General features: G+C 37.0%; 1 protein-coding gene across 2 annotated transcripts in view; it reads left to right on the forward strand.

Moving 5' to 3' along the window:
- CDKAL1 (CDK5 regulatory subunit associated protein 1 like 1) overlaps positions 1 to 14,557 on the forward strand; it is a 419,452-nt gene that overhangs the window by 392,441 nt on the left and 12,454 nt on the right. For both annotated transcript variants that reach the window (XM_069809205.1, XM_069809203.1), the window contains exon 15: positions 1,661 to 1,825. In XM_069809205.1, the coding sequence (XP_069665306.1) occupies positions 1,661 to 1,825 (165 nt within the window). The remainder of the gene's footprint in view (positions 1 to 1,660; positions 1,826 to 14,557) is intronic.

A 14,557-nucleotide genomic window follows, 5' to 3' on the forward strand; every position in this document is an offset into this window, starting at 1 on the left:
TTGTGGAGGCTTTGGTGGTGTAGTTTAAGGTAGTTCATTGAAGAGAGTAGTCTAAACAGACCAAAGGGTACTTTGCCAGAACAACAGTCAAGATGAGGGTGTCTGTTGGTATAGCTTTGTTTCTTAGAAATAGGGTTGGGGATTTTTTCCTAACAGATACTTGTATCAGAAAAATGTAGGCGTGTACACCAAGCCTGGCTGCTTGGTTGTTTACAGTACCTCCCAGATATATTCATTTAACCTCTTTCTTTTTCTGAAATAGTAGTCACTTACCCATGTCTGTCCTTGAGGATTTATATTTGGTTACTGCCATTTCGAATATGGAGCTACCACGATTTGCAGAGGTCGCAGGCCCAGTGATACTTAGTTACCTAATTTTCCTTTGATTTAAATGTGCTGGAGATGAGCTATTGGGAAGAACTGTGATCTAGTCACGTTGTCATACCGTCTCAGCATTAGGATCCTGGCTTTGTGTTTGCCACTTAGTTCCAATCAGTCTCAGCTTGCCCATCTCTGAAAGGCAAAGATACCTGCTTTTCTTGGAAGATGCTTAGGAAGCTCAGCAGAATCCTAGAATCTGGAACCTCCTACAGTCATGAACACCTTGAGCCGTCAGGAGAAAAAGGGAAACTACTGGTGATGATTTCCTCCAACTGAGACAACCAACACTTGTGATAGGTGAAAATGAAGAAGGGCACAGAGTTTTCCTCTGAAAATCCTTTCTACATGTAGTCTAAAAATCAAGCCATTTTAAGGCGTTTCAGCATCCAGAAATCAAGATATACGTATGTGCTCATCGCCTTTGAAAAGCTTGCATTTGTGCGTGGGTGAGCTTCAAGTAAATGTGATTAAGTAAGACCCCATGATTCAATTTTTCATTGTTTAATCAGGAAATGACTCTGCTTTTCTTTTTTAACTGCTTCTCTATTTTTAGAGCCTTTTTATGCCATTTGTTCTTCCAGCAAAAAGTGTTGCTCCTGTATGTTGGGCTTTTTCTTTTGTAACATGCATGACCTGGGAACATCTGTTATGCAGTGTCTTTTTTGTGAAGTTCTTATGGGACTGTCTGATATCATGGTTGAGCAAATTCAGGAAAGGGTGGCATTAGGTGCTGACCCAGGAAACACACTCATCCATTTTTACGAGCATTCATTGTCAATCATGCATCTCAGCTGCGAAGGATCTGCGCAATCAAAATAAGGGCTTGTGCAAACAGAAACAAGGGCATAATTTCTGTCCTGAAGCATTTACAGACTCAAAAACATTTAAAAAAGAAAAGTGTCATGAGATAGATGTGAAAAAAGGAAGCTTTACAGCAGTCTGTTAGAATTGTGTAGTATAAGTGCCCTTGGGAACTGTTTGGGTCTGGATTCAAATGTTGCAACTCAGGCCCAACTTTCTCATCAATCAAAAAACACGACTCATGGAATCGGTTGGAGTTGAAAAGAGCTGAGCTAACACTGCAAAGCTCTTAAAGAATGCAAGCTGGAGATGTTACTGGTCAAGTGTGTCAGGGGCTATAGTGTATGCTGGTGACTAAAATTTTAAAGTTTTAGGATTTGCTCTGACGTTTATCAAAAATCTGTTTTCTGAGTGGAAGCTGGAGACACTGATGTTCTTTGTGGTATTTAATAACTATGTCTTTATCTTTACTTGAAAGGTTCTTGTGCCAAAGGATCCTCTGTTAATGGGTAAGATGGTAGAAGTGAATATTTATGAAGCTGGGAAACATTATATGAAGGGGCGACCAGTGTCAGATGCCAGAGTTTACACTGCATCCATCACCAGACCGTTAGCAAAAGGAGAAGTTTCTGGTTTAACAGAGGTGAGTAAAAGACATTTTCTGCTTTACTACACTGGTAAAACAGCAGCTGTTCAAGCATAATGATTCCATGCTATGGATCTGTTATCATTTTATAGTTCCCTTTTTATATATGCATGAAGCTTTAATCTTTCCTGACAGATTGAAATCTGAATTTAAAAGGTGTTTTTGCTGATGCCCATAGCTTTACTTTGCTGACTATAAAGGCAATAATACACTTGTTTCTTGTTCCAGGGTGCAAGTTGAGGGAAGAACTTAGTAGAATTGAAAAGATTTAGCACCAGTGATTATATAATTCAATGTATTTCAGTTCTAGTTTGGTGGAAGGATGAATCGGTTTATTTTGCTTTACAAAGCTGTTTTAAAAAAAAGTTGATTGATTATATGACTGTTAAAACGTGTCAAAATTGGATTCAGAGATTCAAAATTAATTGATGGGTAGAGATACAGAATATTTACAATATATTTTGGAAGAAGGTCAACATCTGATTTAGTCATGTAAAGAAAATGAAACTCTTTTAAAAAGAGATCTGATCCTTATTTTACACCTCAGTAGATATGGCTGTTAGCCAAGTATTCTCATACATTTCATGGAGCTCTAGTTGTAAAAGCTGATGGAGTGTGAAATGAAAGTGTGTATCACATTTCTAAGCATCATTTGATGTCCTTTCTCCAGCACTGTTGTTAGGATCTCCAAAAATATGTAGCAATAATTTAGCACATGGAAGAAGGATAACTGGCAGTTTAGCAGCCATCTTGCTGCTTTTACAATAAATTGTTGACAAGTATTAAAGTATATATGCATCCTTGTTAAAGTTCTAAGCAGTCATATTTAAAAGAAATAATCCATGCATACCTTAAGTGACTAGTGTTAAGCTAAGCTACTTGGTCTCTTGAATAAGCCTGGCTATGGAAACATGGAGCAACAATAATGCACCTACTGTAATGTGTTTGGCAGATCATGAAACTTAAGCACAAACACATTGCTAAACTCTCCTTTGAATACTGTCTGTGTGTATGTGTATATTGGCCCGATAAGGGTCTGTAAGAGGAAAAAACAGCCAAAACCCTCAAATTGTCTTGTTGCACTATGTAGCTATTTAAACACAGCTGATTTTTTCATCAGAACACTTTTTTTAATAATCTGCTGGAACAGAACCAAGTCTGTCATTAAACTGAGTACATGCTGCCAGAAGCTTGTAGCATGGGAACAAGCAAGCAGACTATGGACTGAAATTTTGTATTTTAAAAATGAAAGACAAAATTATTCAAATCAAGGATACTGATAATTTCCATAAGAACTCATTGAGATACGTAGATCTGCTCCAGCCCTTTGAGTAGGTATTAACAAGTACCTGGAATGCCCAAGTAAATGGCTACAGCAAGCAAATGATGAAGCAAATTGCTTTTCATTACTTTTGTGGCTGCCAGTGCTCCTTCAAGGGAGTATGTTATTTATGTTTGGTCTACTGGACATGTTAGGAACTTTTGCTTTCTGGAAGAAACTACAATCTCAGTACTTCAGTAAATGGGACATCTTTTGTACGTGGAAGCTACAGCTGAAAGCTTTTAATCGTGCCTGGCTAATGTATAATATATAGAACATGAACTGAAATTGTTAGTGGGAAGTTCCTCCTGACAAATCACACATAAGTGGCAAATCAGGAACTTTCTTTAGGTTTCCAGGAAAAAAGTGAGTTTGTCACAAAAGTCACCATGGGTTTTTGGCTGGGTGAAAGATGCTGTTTATGTTGTTCTGTATGGTTGGACGGCTGGGAAACGTTTCCTGCTAGGTGTGCTCAAGACATGTAATTCTAGCTTAAGATACTTATGAGCAAGACCAAAGGGGCAACATATGTCATATGACCCTTTATATAGCTTGTTATGTGCACAGATGACAGGTTGGGGAAAGAAGGAGACGACTCAGAGCATATGTGTTCAGATACTCCCTCGAAAGTAGCCAAAGATCTTGGACCTTCAACAAGATCCCGAGTGTGTCTGCCAGGTTTTCAAAAGGGCAGCATGCAGAACTAAAACCTTGGATAACTTTCTTGTTAAGTCAAGCCATCAAACTGTGTAATGGAGAGAAGGATGAGTTACCTAGAATAGGTTGTAAAAGCAAAAAATGAAAACAACTGTGGCCCTGCACTTTCTCCTTCCCACTGCGCACACAAATGAGCAAGAATTAGGGCCTACTTTACATTCCCAGGCTTGAAAGGATGGGGAGCCAGCTGGCTCTTTTAAGACCAGGCACATTTCTGTTGCTCAGCACCGATGTCCTCTGGGCAGAAGGTCTTTTAGGCAGCAACCAACATCCTGCAGCTGGCACGCTATCTGAAGTGCCCAGGAAGTTTCTAGTGGACCTCTGGTCTCACCCTGTCAGTGATGTGGCTTCCCCTCCACTCCTTTATGCTTGCTGGTCCATGATAAGAGCTAGTTCAGAGAAGTACGTGAATTTAAATGCAGATTGAGGTGATCTAGATCAAAAGAATGTGATAATGGGCTGTAGTGCATGCTTCAGTCCATTCCCATTCAACAGAGCACTTGGCTCTTTCCTAATGACCATGTATATAAGGCTGCAGTGCACACCTTACGCTTCTGCGTGTTGCACAAGTACTATGATTAAGAGGGATAGATTGCTGAGTCAGGGCTGTAACATGGTTGCAGACAGTCTGCAGCAGCTACACTACAAAAATAGCATCTTTTTATCCAAGGCATCACTTGCTATTATTAAGTGTTTTCGTTAGCTTGCACAGGACACAATAAAAGATGTTTCAAAATACATCACAGCAGTACTTCTCTCTAATGAGGAGTGTTCACGGAAAGAGTGAAAGCTTTCAAAACTGTACAGTTTTTAAGGAAATTAATCCTATGGCTAAAAATATGAAGTTATAAAAATAGAGAGCACCATAATGTGAGGATGTCAAAGCAAGCCACAAACCCATCCTAAGCAAGAAGAAACTTCTATAAATGCTGTGGTGAGGAATACCTGCAAAGGATCAGAGCTTATCTGCAGTTATGTGCTCTCTTTCTCATCTGCTACATGTCCCTCAATAATTTTCTCTGACGAGTTCAGAAGGAGCACCCCAAGCAGCGTGGTGTGTCTGAAGGAACAGTTATAGGCCTTTTTTTTTTTTTTTTACCCTTTTGACCACATGACTGGGATGACAAATTGGTCCAAAGAAACACAAGAAGTAGGTCACCAACTGGAATCAACAGATTTGACTGGAAAAGACGGAGTGCAAAATGTCACACAAAGGACAATTTACAGACTCCATAAAATATTCACGCATTATATATATGTGCCAAATAAGACGATGACAAATATTGATAGAATTAATCCAGGATATTTCTAGCATATCTTTTTATCATGCTTTTTCAGTGTCTAAAAAACACCTAATATGTATATCCATTGATGTATTAATGATGTAGAATGCCTTAGCAGTTGTTATATTCTCTAAGGAAAAACTGTGACTACATAGATGGGCTTAGAATAAGGTCTTGACATTCAGTAACTTTAGGCTCTGTGGCAGAAGTTGGGACAGGAAGGACAGAAGAGTGTTGGAGTCAGCAGCTCAGGTTAAAATACTGTCAAAGCGATCAGACTTACTGATTGTAGTGGATATATTAAGTATTAAAATGCACAGGTGTTTGCCAGGATTTTTATTTTACTTCAGCATTAATTTTTTATAAAAGCCACTCAAAAGGGAATGATGTCTCCAAGTTGCACAACTTTACAGGAGAGATATTTTAGGGGGCAGATACATTTGGAAATTTCAGTTAACTCAGAAATTTAAATCTGCTGTAGATTTATTTGAGTTTAAAATGTGCAGTTGCTGATTCAGTAAGAGAACAATGTTTAGAAGATATATAGCAGAGGATATATAGGTGAAAGTTGAAATCAATAAAGCATGAACACATGCGTAAAGGCAGTGAATCTAACAGGATACATGTGGACTGTGTTTTAAAAAATATTGACGGTAACATTAAAAATGATCATTCAGACAAAACAAGCATATCATGAGTTACTAACTGCAATTACAAATAACAGTGAATAAATATTTCAAAGCTTTGGTCGAGAATTAGTTCTACTGAGTTTCCCAGGAAAAAAACAGTATGTAAATGCTGCAGATATGATATCTTTTCATTGAGGTAGGCTTGGAGGACAAAGCATTAAGGACGTACTTCAGCTTTTTGAGATTCAGTAAAGCACTTTAGCATGTCTGCTATGTTCTTAAGCACTCTGGTAAACTAGTCTTTGACATTTTGGAGGTGGATTTGCAATGCACATAGTACTGAGTACATTGTCACTAGATGATAAATATTTTTGAAAAGTCAGCAGTATGTGTCAACTGTATGAATGTAACATAATTTTTAAATAACATTTTAATATTTTTATTTATATTAATTTTATTTGGCCGTGTTTAGGGATCTTGACAGTTTCTCAGCATCATAAAGTAAAATACCTAATAAATATATCTTGTTTACACACAAATGTTTGCTCAAACCTAATCGTTGAAGAAAAAAATAAGAATCTGCAAGAATATGATCTCTTGTTAGAAACGGAAATAGAGCATGTTATGCTTCTGTACTCCAAAAATAATTCTAGTTGTTTACGTATGTTCCGTGACTAGAGGAAAAAAAAATATTGCAAGATGAGAAATATATGAAGAAGAGACCAAAGGACTGAGGGATAAAAATAAAAGGCTGGCTACCTGCCAGAATTGTAATACATTGCCAAAATCAAAGCCCTGTAAGTCTGAGGGCCTTTGGTGGGAAATTTTAATCAGATGGAAAATTAAGGCAAGAAAAAAATAATTTTAACAGGCTATTTAATTATGTAGTCATGATTATTTTATGTTCATAATTCCTGTTTCTATAATGCATCTATGACTGACTGACTTTTCAAACAAATATAGGCACATCTTTCAGTAATCTGTTTTCCATTGTTTTATGTGATAACATTCTCCATGTCTAACACTTCCCCTGCGAACAACTCCTGCTGACAGTCCCCATTTGCAATATCTCCTTTTGTGAGTCTGGGATCTTGGTGCACATCTCTATGGCTCCCAGGCCATGGTAATATCCACCGTTGGCCCGTTAAGCTAATAGCTATTCAAGTCATAGGGATCTTCAGAGGAAATGAGGAGTGAGCCACTGATTTGCAGTTAGCAAGCAATTGCTGGGTCAGTCTGCTTGTTCCTTTTTCTCTCCATCCTGCCTTCATTTTTTGCAGTAGGTTGTTGTAGCACTGTACTTCTGGATACTGCTGAAGAAGCTTTATGTCCCTGGTCTCCCAGTCAGCCACAAGTATTTTCTAGTTACATTAGCAAAAGATGACTCTAAACATTACCCAGGCTTTTTTATGATGTTAGGAAACAGGAAAGATGCATATATCAAACGCTTCTTTATAGCCTGCCAGAAAGAAGAATCAACAAAGCATAGCTTAAAGGGAACTCTCTGATCTCAGGTAGAAAGGGTGCTTCACTTGCAGGCAAAATAAAACGGAGACGGGAGAAGAAAGTATCTTCTGCTGGAACAGAAGTGAAAGAAATCATGGCAGAATTGAGATCTCTGTATTGGAAACTTCCTTCAAGGACTTGGAAGGAAATGTGGAAGATGTACATAAAACCAAGTAATTATTAAGCACAGTTTTTAGATATGTTGGAGTTTCAAAGTGGTAGAAAACTTGGTTCCTGAACAGGAACTAGAGATTAGAGTTTTAGGGAAAAAAGAGAATGAGAAAGCAAATTTCGGATCAAAAAAAAATGGCATAGAGATGAGAGGAGAGGAATCTTTCATAAAATTACAGAAACAGAAACTATAGAAAGTGTGAGAAATGCTAATGAAAGATCAGAATTTCTAAAGAAGGAAAATAAAGCAACATAAAAAGTACACCTTTTATCTCTCTTGGAAAGCTACTTTGCAAAGGGATCTTTGCATCACAGTGTCTAAGAAGGGGCAATTTGAGAAAACTGTGGGGAAGTTTCTATTTAAGATGAACATACTGACAAAAAAAGGAACATTTTCTATGTAAAATAGTTTTCAGGTAATACTTCATGAAAATATGGTGCACTATTTAGTGCTCTTGCATTCTTAGGAACGTACCTCTTGTGGGCTCGGTTGCCTCTCTCTTTCTCTGAAACAACTCATAGTAGTGTGAGGCATACAAATAGTGCTTTTGCATGTATTAATCTGTTTTATTTAATGTGTTACTCATGTTCCCTGCTGGTTGTAAATAGAGGTCATAAGAGATGGTGTTAAATCCTTTTTAATTAATCTTTTTTTCTTATGTTTTCTTCAGTTATTTCACTAAAGTCACTATGAAGTTAACATAAGAAAAGAGAAATTTCCTTTCTAAGAGTGGAGCTTAATGCCATCTATGGATGTTTTTAAAAAGGACCTTCAAAAGTCTCATTTTTCCCTGAAAAAAATGACAAAAATTTGTACTGTGCTGTTCCTTAGATGCTGATTTTCATGATCTACATGTTATCTGTGCGCCATGTTGGCTTTGTTTATCTGGGGATTTGAGTTGATTTGAATTTTTCTTCTGCTTGAATGCTCAATGTTTCTCAGCTTAGAATCTGAAATTCGGGATGGATTCTTTCTTACGAGCAGAATAGATTTTTCTTGCTGGGTTTAGATAAGCACTGGATTGGATCGCCTGTAGTGGTTGGGGAATTTTAATCAATGCTGGTCTTTAGGAACATGCTTAGCAAGTATCCGTGAGAAACCCTTGAGATGCAGGTCAGCCACCTTCAGTCATAGGTGGGCTAGGTGACCTCTTAAGTTTGTTTCCAGCCTTATCTTCTGTAATTCTATGAACATTTTAATTTAGCCAACAATCATTTGATGACTAGCAAACTGGAATAGAAGGTAATTCATTGATCAAAACATCTCTCTGCACTGCGTAGAGGGTTAAAATACATAGAGATGATTTAAGGCAGCAAACCCAAGACCCAGCATAAGACCTTCACCAAGTAGTTTTATCCTGAGGTCTTTAATTTATGGGCATGTTGTCTTTCTGCCCATCCCTCTGGCAGAGCTGAATTTCAACTACAGTGATCAAAGCTCAGCTGAAACAACACATATTATATAGCCCCTTTTCAAACAAATGCTCTTTTAAGTCCATTTCAGGTGAAAAGATCTAAACTTCAGTTTATTTACTTTTCATTTCCTCAACAGACAGTGTTATTTGGCTGAAAGTCACTGTCTAATCACTTTAAATTACATAATTATGTTAATCCTGTGCAGTGCATGCAATAAATAGAAATAGTAATGACTGGGATGATTCAACTGTAAGTCATTTTCTGGAGAATGAGAGAAAGTTAAACAGAAATGTTCTACCCCTCCTGCCTTCAGAAGTAAAACTCCAAGTGCTAAAATAGTTTTGCCATTTTTGTGTATTATTTCTAGTACTTGACCTGCTGATGCTGCACAGTAGGATGAGTGGGTGGGTTCTGCTCTCCCTTGGCATAGGGACAAATTGGAAGTGTGTAGCCATGGTAATTTTAACTACTTGACACTGCCTGCAATATTTAGGAGTTCCTTTTAAAATGTTTTTTATCTTCAATCAGAGCTTTAACAAATAGACTGTTTGGAAAGAATCAAAAGGCATTTGTTTTTAGTAATGCTTTATTATTTAATGTAACAGGTTTTAATTGGCTTTCAGGGGAAAAAAAAGTAGCAGCCACAACTTTTCTCAATTTTTCTGTTGTTTTGCAGGTCATCTATTTCCAACTCACTGTGCCAGCAAATGTCATTATAGGTTTGACTTTTATACCTCTCCAGTAGAGTTTAATACAAAGGCAGATGAAGGATATTCAGCCGTTGCATATGTTATGTCTTTGCTTGTAGTATTTAGTCATCCCTTTTCTTTTTATTACTACTCTTTAGATCACCAAAAAGCTCACGTAGGCAGCATTGTGCTCTCCATTCCTTCCCTCTCTCTCCTTTCCCTGCAAGCAAACACACAGAGTCATGAGATATTTATGTCTTGGATGGATGATTTTTCTACGGGTTCCTCATCTATCGAAGCTGTAATCGTGGTAGTCATTCTACATGAATACTTAAATGGGACAGCATGAAAAAGGCACGTGGAGCTCATGAAAGAAAATAGAGGTTTAGAAGGGTGATAGAGCTTTCCCCATCACCAAATGAATGGTCAGTGGGAGATTTGATTTTATGCATACAAGATATTAAAATGTTGAACTTCTGCCTCTTAGAAATATATTTGTTGCAAAAACCATTGAAGTAAGAGGGTTCATTAGCTTTGAGATTGTTTTGAAGGCAAATAAAAATTACAGTCATGAGATTAAGCTATTTTTTAACTTAAAACTGTTTTAAAAGTGTATCTCATTTCAAAGAAATTAGCAAACCATGTTAAAGGTAAATTAGGGTGTTTTGTATCCTTTAATATTATTACATGTTCAAAAATTTCTATTAGATTCTGAGTAGATTAATGGTTTTGTAATAGTCTAAAAAGCATCATTTGTGTTCTTGTTGATTCTCTTTATGATAATGAGAATTTACTAAGATATATATAAATTTTGCAAATAACTTTTTTTTTTTTCCGACAAATCTATTAGAACAGTGTTGAACTGATCCAGCAATATTAGGATTAATTGTGAGTCATAGTAGAATACCAAGATCCATTCATAATCATAGTTTCCCACTCAGACTTTGATAATATTTGCATATCATGATTTACGTTTGTGTTTTTAATATACTTGTCAGTAACATTAGATTAGAGATTTTTTGTGGTGTCAAGGGTAATAAGATAAAAAGGGGAAAAGGCTTTTCAGTAGGAGAAAGAAACAAGTTTTTTAAGCTTTTATCAGTATTAAATTATATTTTGTGTATGGGGATGTCTACATATAAAAATCCAAAGGCGAATTTACAGTGGCTGTATCTTTAACTGAAATTAAATTACAGTTGAGTAATAAGATGAGGTTCTATTTGGTGGCTACACTGGAGAACACGTATCTTGAAATATCCAAATGCCGTACTTCAGTGAAGTGGATGTGAAATTCAGAGCCCTAAATTTAGTCCACCAAAGATATACTCCTAACTACACTAGAATATCCAAAGAACTTACTATGACCCTGTCGAATATATTAGAATGACTGTATCCTTAAAGACAGTCCACAGAAAGTTGTAGTATCTCAGCAAGCTTAGTAAACTAGCGCTTCTTCAAAGGCTGCATACAGTAACTTTGTGTTTATACAGGCTGTATTCCATATCAAGTTTAACATTCACTCAGGATCCTTTGGCATGTAATCAGATCAAAGTCTTGATCATGCCATTAGCCATTAAAGCATGTTGTTGCAGATTTACTGGACCAAACAACAACAGAAATAAACCCTTGCCCTCTTACTACAATCTCTCCCCCAATCCGAGTCCTCTCAAACTACAAGAGGAATAATGGCTTTAAAAGTTTGCATACTACCTCTAAGAAGCTTGTCTCATTGCCTATTATATTGAAGGTTTTCATGAGACCTGACTCCTAAATTTATTTAACTTTGGGTTCAGTTCTTACTTGTAACAAGTTCCAAAGCAAGCTGTTCCTGTGGGCTTTATCAAAGACCATTAAGTAAAAGAAACATTTAGAAAACTAATTACTAAAGCACTTCATTAAAGCTGTTCAAAGACAGCTTTACCTGTGTTTAGTGTATAGTACACCATCTTGATAACCTTCCTCTGGCTACTTCCCATTGTGTATTTAAATGACTTGAAGGATTCCCCCACCTCTTATTTATTATTTCAGATGTTAGAACCCTTCTTAAAGATGCAGAAAGATTTTCTACTAACTTACTCCAGTGCCAGGCTAAGTCACTCATACTAGCTAAAATCCAGAAAGTATGACTGGATTTGTTGTAATTGTCTGATCCAGCATTGGAAAGGAGGAATATTGCTCTGAAAGATCTAGTCAGTATAGCATGAGAGGTGCTGGTGGTGGTGTGATACGCTTCGTGTAGATAGCCCAAATGCCATATACATTACCACTAAATTAAAATTAGCACTCCATCTGTTTGCATGGTCCTTTAGGACCATTATGCCTTTCTTTTTCATCAGAACAGATCCCAAAGCTTGTTCATTTTTTTCACTGGGAGTTTGCTCTAGAGCAGATTCGCAGGTGTGCATCAGAAACAGTTCACGTTTTGAGGTTCCAAAAGAGTCAGAGGGCTTCAAGCACAGTTCTCCTGTATTTGAAACTCAAGCCCACAGGATGTTAAAATTTCAGCATATTTACTTTCATTTCTTTTACTGGAGTCAGGACCACAACCCAGGTTTGGTGTAATAATAAAATTATGATCTTGGGAAAACTAGGACATATTTCTCCCATCCTAGATGCTGTAAAAACCTGAGACTTTGGAATTATGGTGAGGAAGATATATGTACTTCAGTGGTACTTTAGCTTTTAGTTGTTAAGGTCACAAGCACTGGCATGAAGTCATTTTTAATTAATATACACTGGTGTCAAATCAAAACCAAAGTTGAACTACATGGCGGTCTAAGCCATCAAGGAATGCAAGAAATAATATGGATTTTTCTCATGTATTCTTTATTGTGGAGAAGGGCTGACAAATCATTTGTAAAATAAAAAACATAAATTTGAAAAATTTTCAGTGAGAAACATTTCTTAAAAAGAAATGTTCATTTTTAGTTGTTCTTGGTGATGACAGTCACACAGAATAATTAAGGGCCTGAAAGCAGACCGTGTTTGACCTACATGGCTCATAATTCTGTAAGAAAATAGTTATTTCCCAGCTCTCTGGCTCAACGTAAGTGAACAAATGCAGTAATGTATGTTGATGTTGCTGTGCTATCAATGTCTTCTTTATGACACTTTTCATTTTGCCTTTTTACCTGGCCTTACCAGTAGAAACACTGTTTTGTGCGACTTAGCGTGTAAAGAAGCCCTCTCCACAGATGGTGAGCATGTTGTCATTATACTGGTGTGGAAATGGCCAGCCTCTGGCACGGGACAACCTGCAGCCACCAGAAGAGTTCACCTGCCTCACTAGGTACTATCCAATACCCTCTTTTCCAGTGGCTACCGGCTCAGCATCATACATGTCCCAGCATATGTGATATGTGGAGAAGGAGAGCTAGTAGCTATTAATCACGTGATGAATTTATGTCTGGTTGTGTGATTGGCAAGGCATGGTAGTGTAAGGCTCATAGCAGACTCACGTGGCCTCTCAGAAAAAAAGGATTGACCACCCATGTACTAAAACATGAGATGGATGTGTGATTGATAAATAGTGAAAGGAATGAAACCTGACTGTCTAGAGAACCAGATGTCAAATGTAAAATAAAAAGCAAAAGCCCCATGGAAATTAATATTCTTTTTCCTTAGTCTCAGTATAACCATGGGGTCCTTGAAATAATGTCATATGAGAAAATTATTCACTAAATGTCTTAGCTTTCAAATTGATGGATTCTTCTTCATAGATAGAGAGATATATATACTGTGTCAGAACTTGAACAAATGCTCCATTTTGGACTGGGGTGGCTTGGAAATTTTTGTGAAAATACTTTTGATGGAACGAAGATGTGTAGGCAGTACATTCAAGCTCTTTTTGTCAAAACATCACATAGCTACAAAAACTACCTATGCATAATATCGACCAGATGGATTTCTGGTCCTCAGGAAAGGGTCTTGTTATCAGTACTAGAGAATTATTATTTTTTTTTTAATCTCGTCCTTGTTTTGACATGATTTCGTATGTGATTGTAAGTCATTTCAGTCAGTCTGACTGTGCTTTATCTTATCCGTATGGAAACTGTTTTGCAATTCTCATGTACAAAATCTCTGATAAGTGCAGATAACATAATTATCATACAAAAAGGATGGCTGTGAATATCTATTTCTGACACACATAGTTTTTTTCTAAATACAAGAACTTTAATTTAGTAAAATAATGGAAGTAGTGCTTAGAATGACAGGAATGCTTTTCCTCTTTCAGCTATTCAACGTGTATCTCTGTCCAAAGAAACATTAGTTCATTATTTTTTCAGTGAGGAGTGCTTAAGATTCTGTAGCATAATCAGATTTTGTCACAGAACCACAGGGGAAAGCCAGATGTGTAGCTCTTAATAGCTGGAAAGGAATAAATTAGAGTTATGCTTAGGAGAGTATCTTGTGTGATAAAAAAAAACTGCTGTAGTGCTGTTAAGCTTTAGTATGGAGACAAGGAGCATTTTAAAATCCAGACCCATCAATTTGTTAAACACTAGATTAAGCCCCACAGTTATCATCCTGCGGGCTTGCGTTTCTTACCCCTGTAGACACCTCGTGTATGTTTACCATTTTCAGGTAATCTTCTGTTTTACTTCTGTTTATCTCAGATTTTCTTAATTTCTTTTCCTGAAAGCAGTGTGTTTTAGTATTGCCTAATTTTAGGAAAGATTTTATGGGTTTCAGAGAAGTAGAGGTGAGTGAAATTCCTTTCAAAGATTTGTGACTCTGTCATAAGAACCTCACCTTTTCCTCACTTCGAACGAAATGGCCTACAACTACTGACACTGTGTTTGAAAGAAACTCATTACCATTTTAATTTAGGCCTAACATTGCAAATCTGAAAAGTAAAAGAAGTATCATTGCAACAGTTTAGTATGTAAAATCCTTCTTGTATCCTGCATTGCTATACAATGGTAGAATCCAATCAGATAGGTCCCTCGGCTGTGAAAAGGTTGGGACGGGTGGGAAGTGTAGACTCTTTGTACTTA

Source organism: Haliaeetus albicilla, chromosome 21 (assembly GCF_947461875.1).
Source record: "Haliaeetus albicilla chromosome 21, bHalAlb1.1, whole genome shotgun sequence".
Taxonomy (NCBI): Eukaryota; Metazoa; Chordata; class Aves; order Accipitriformes; family Accipitridae; genus Haliaeetus; species Haliaeetus albicilla.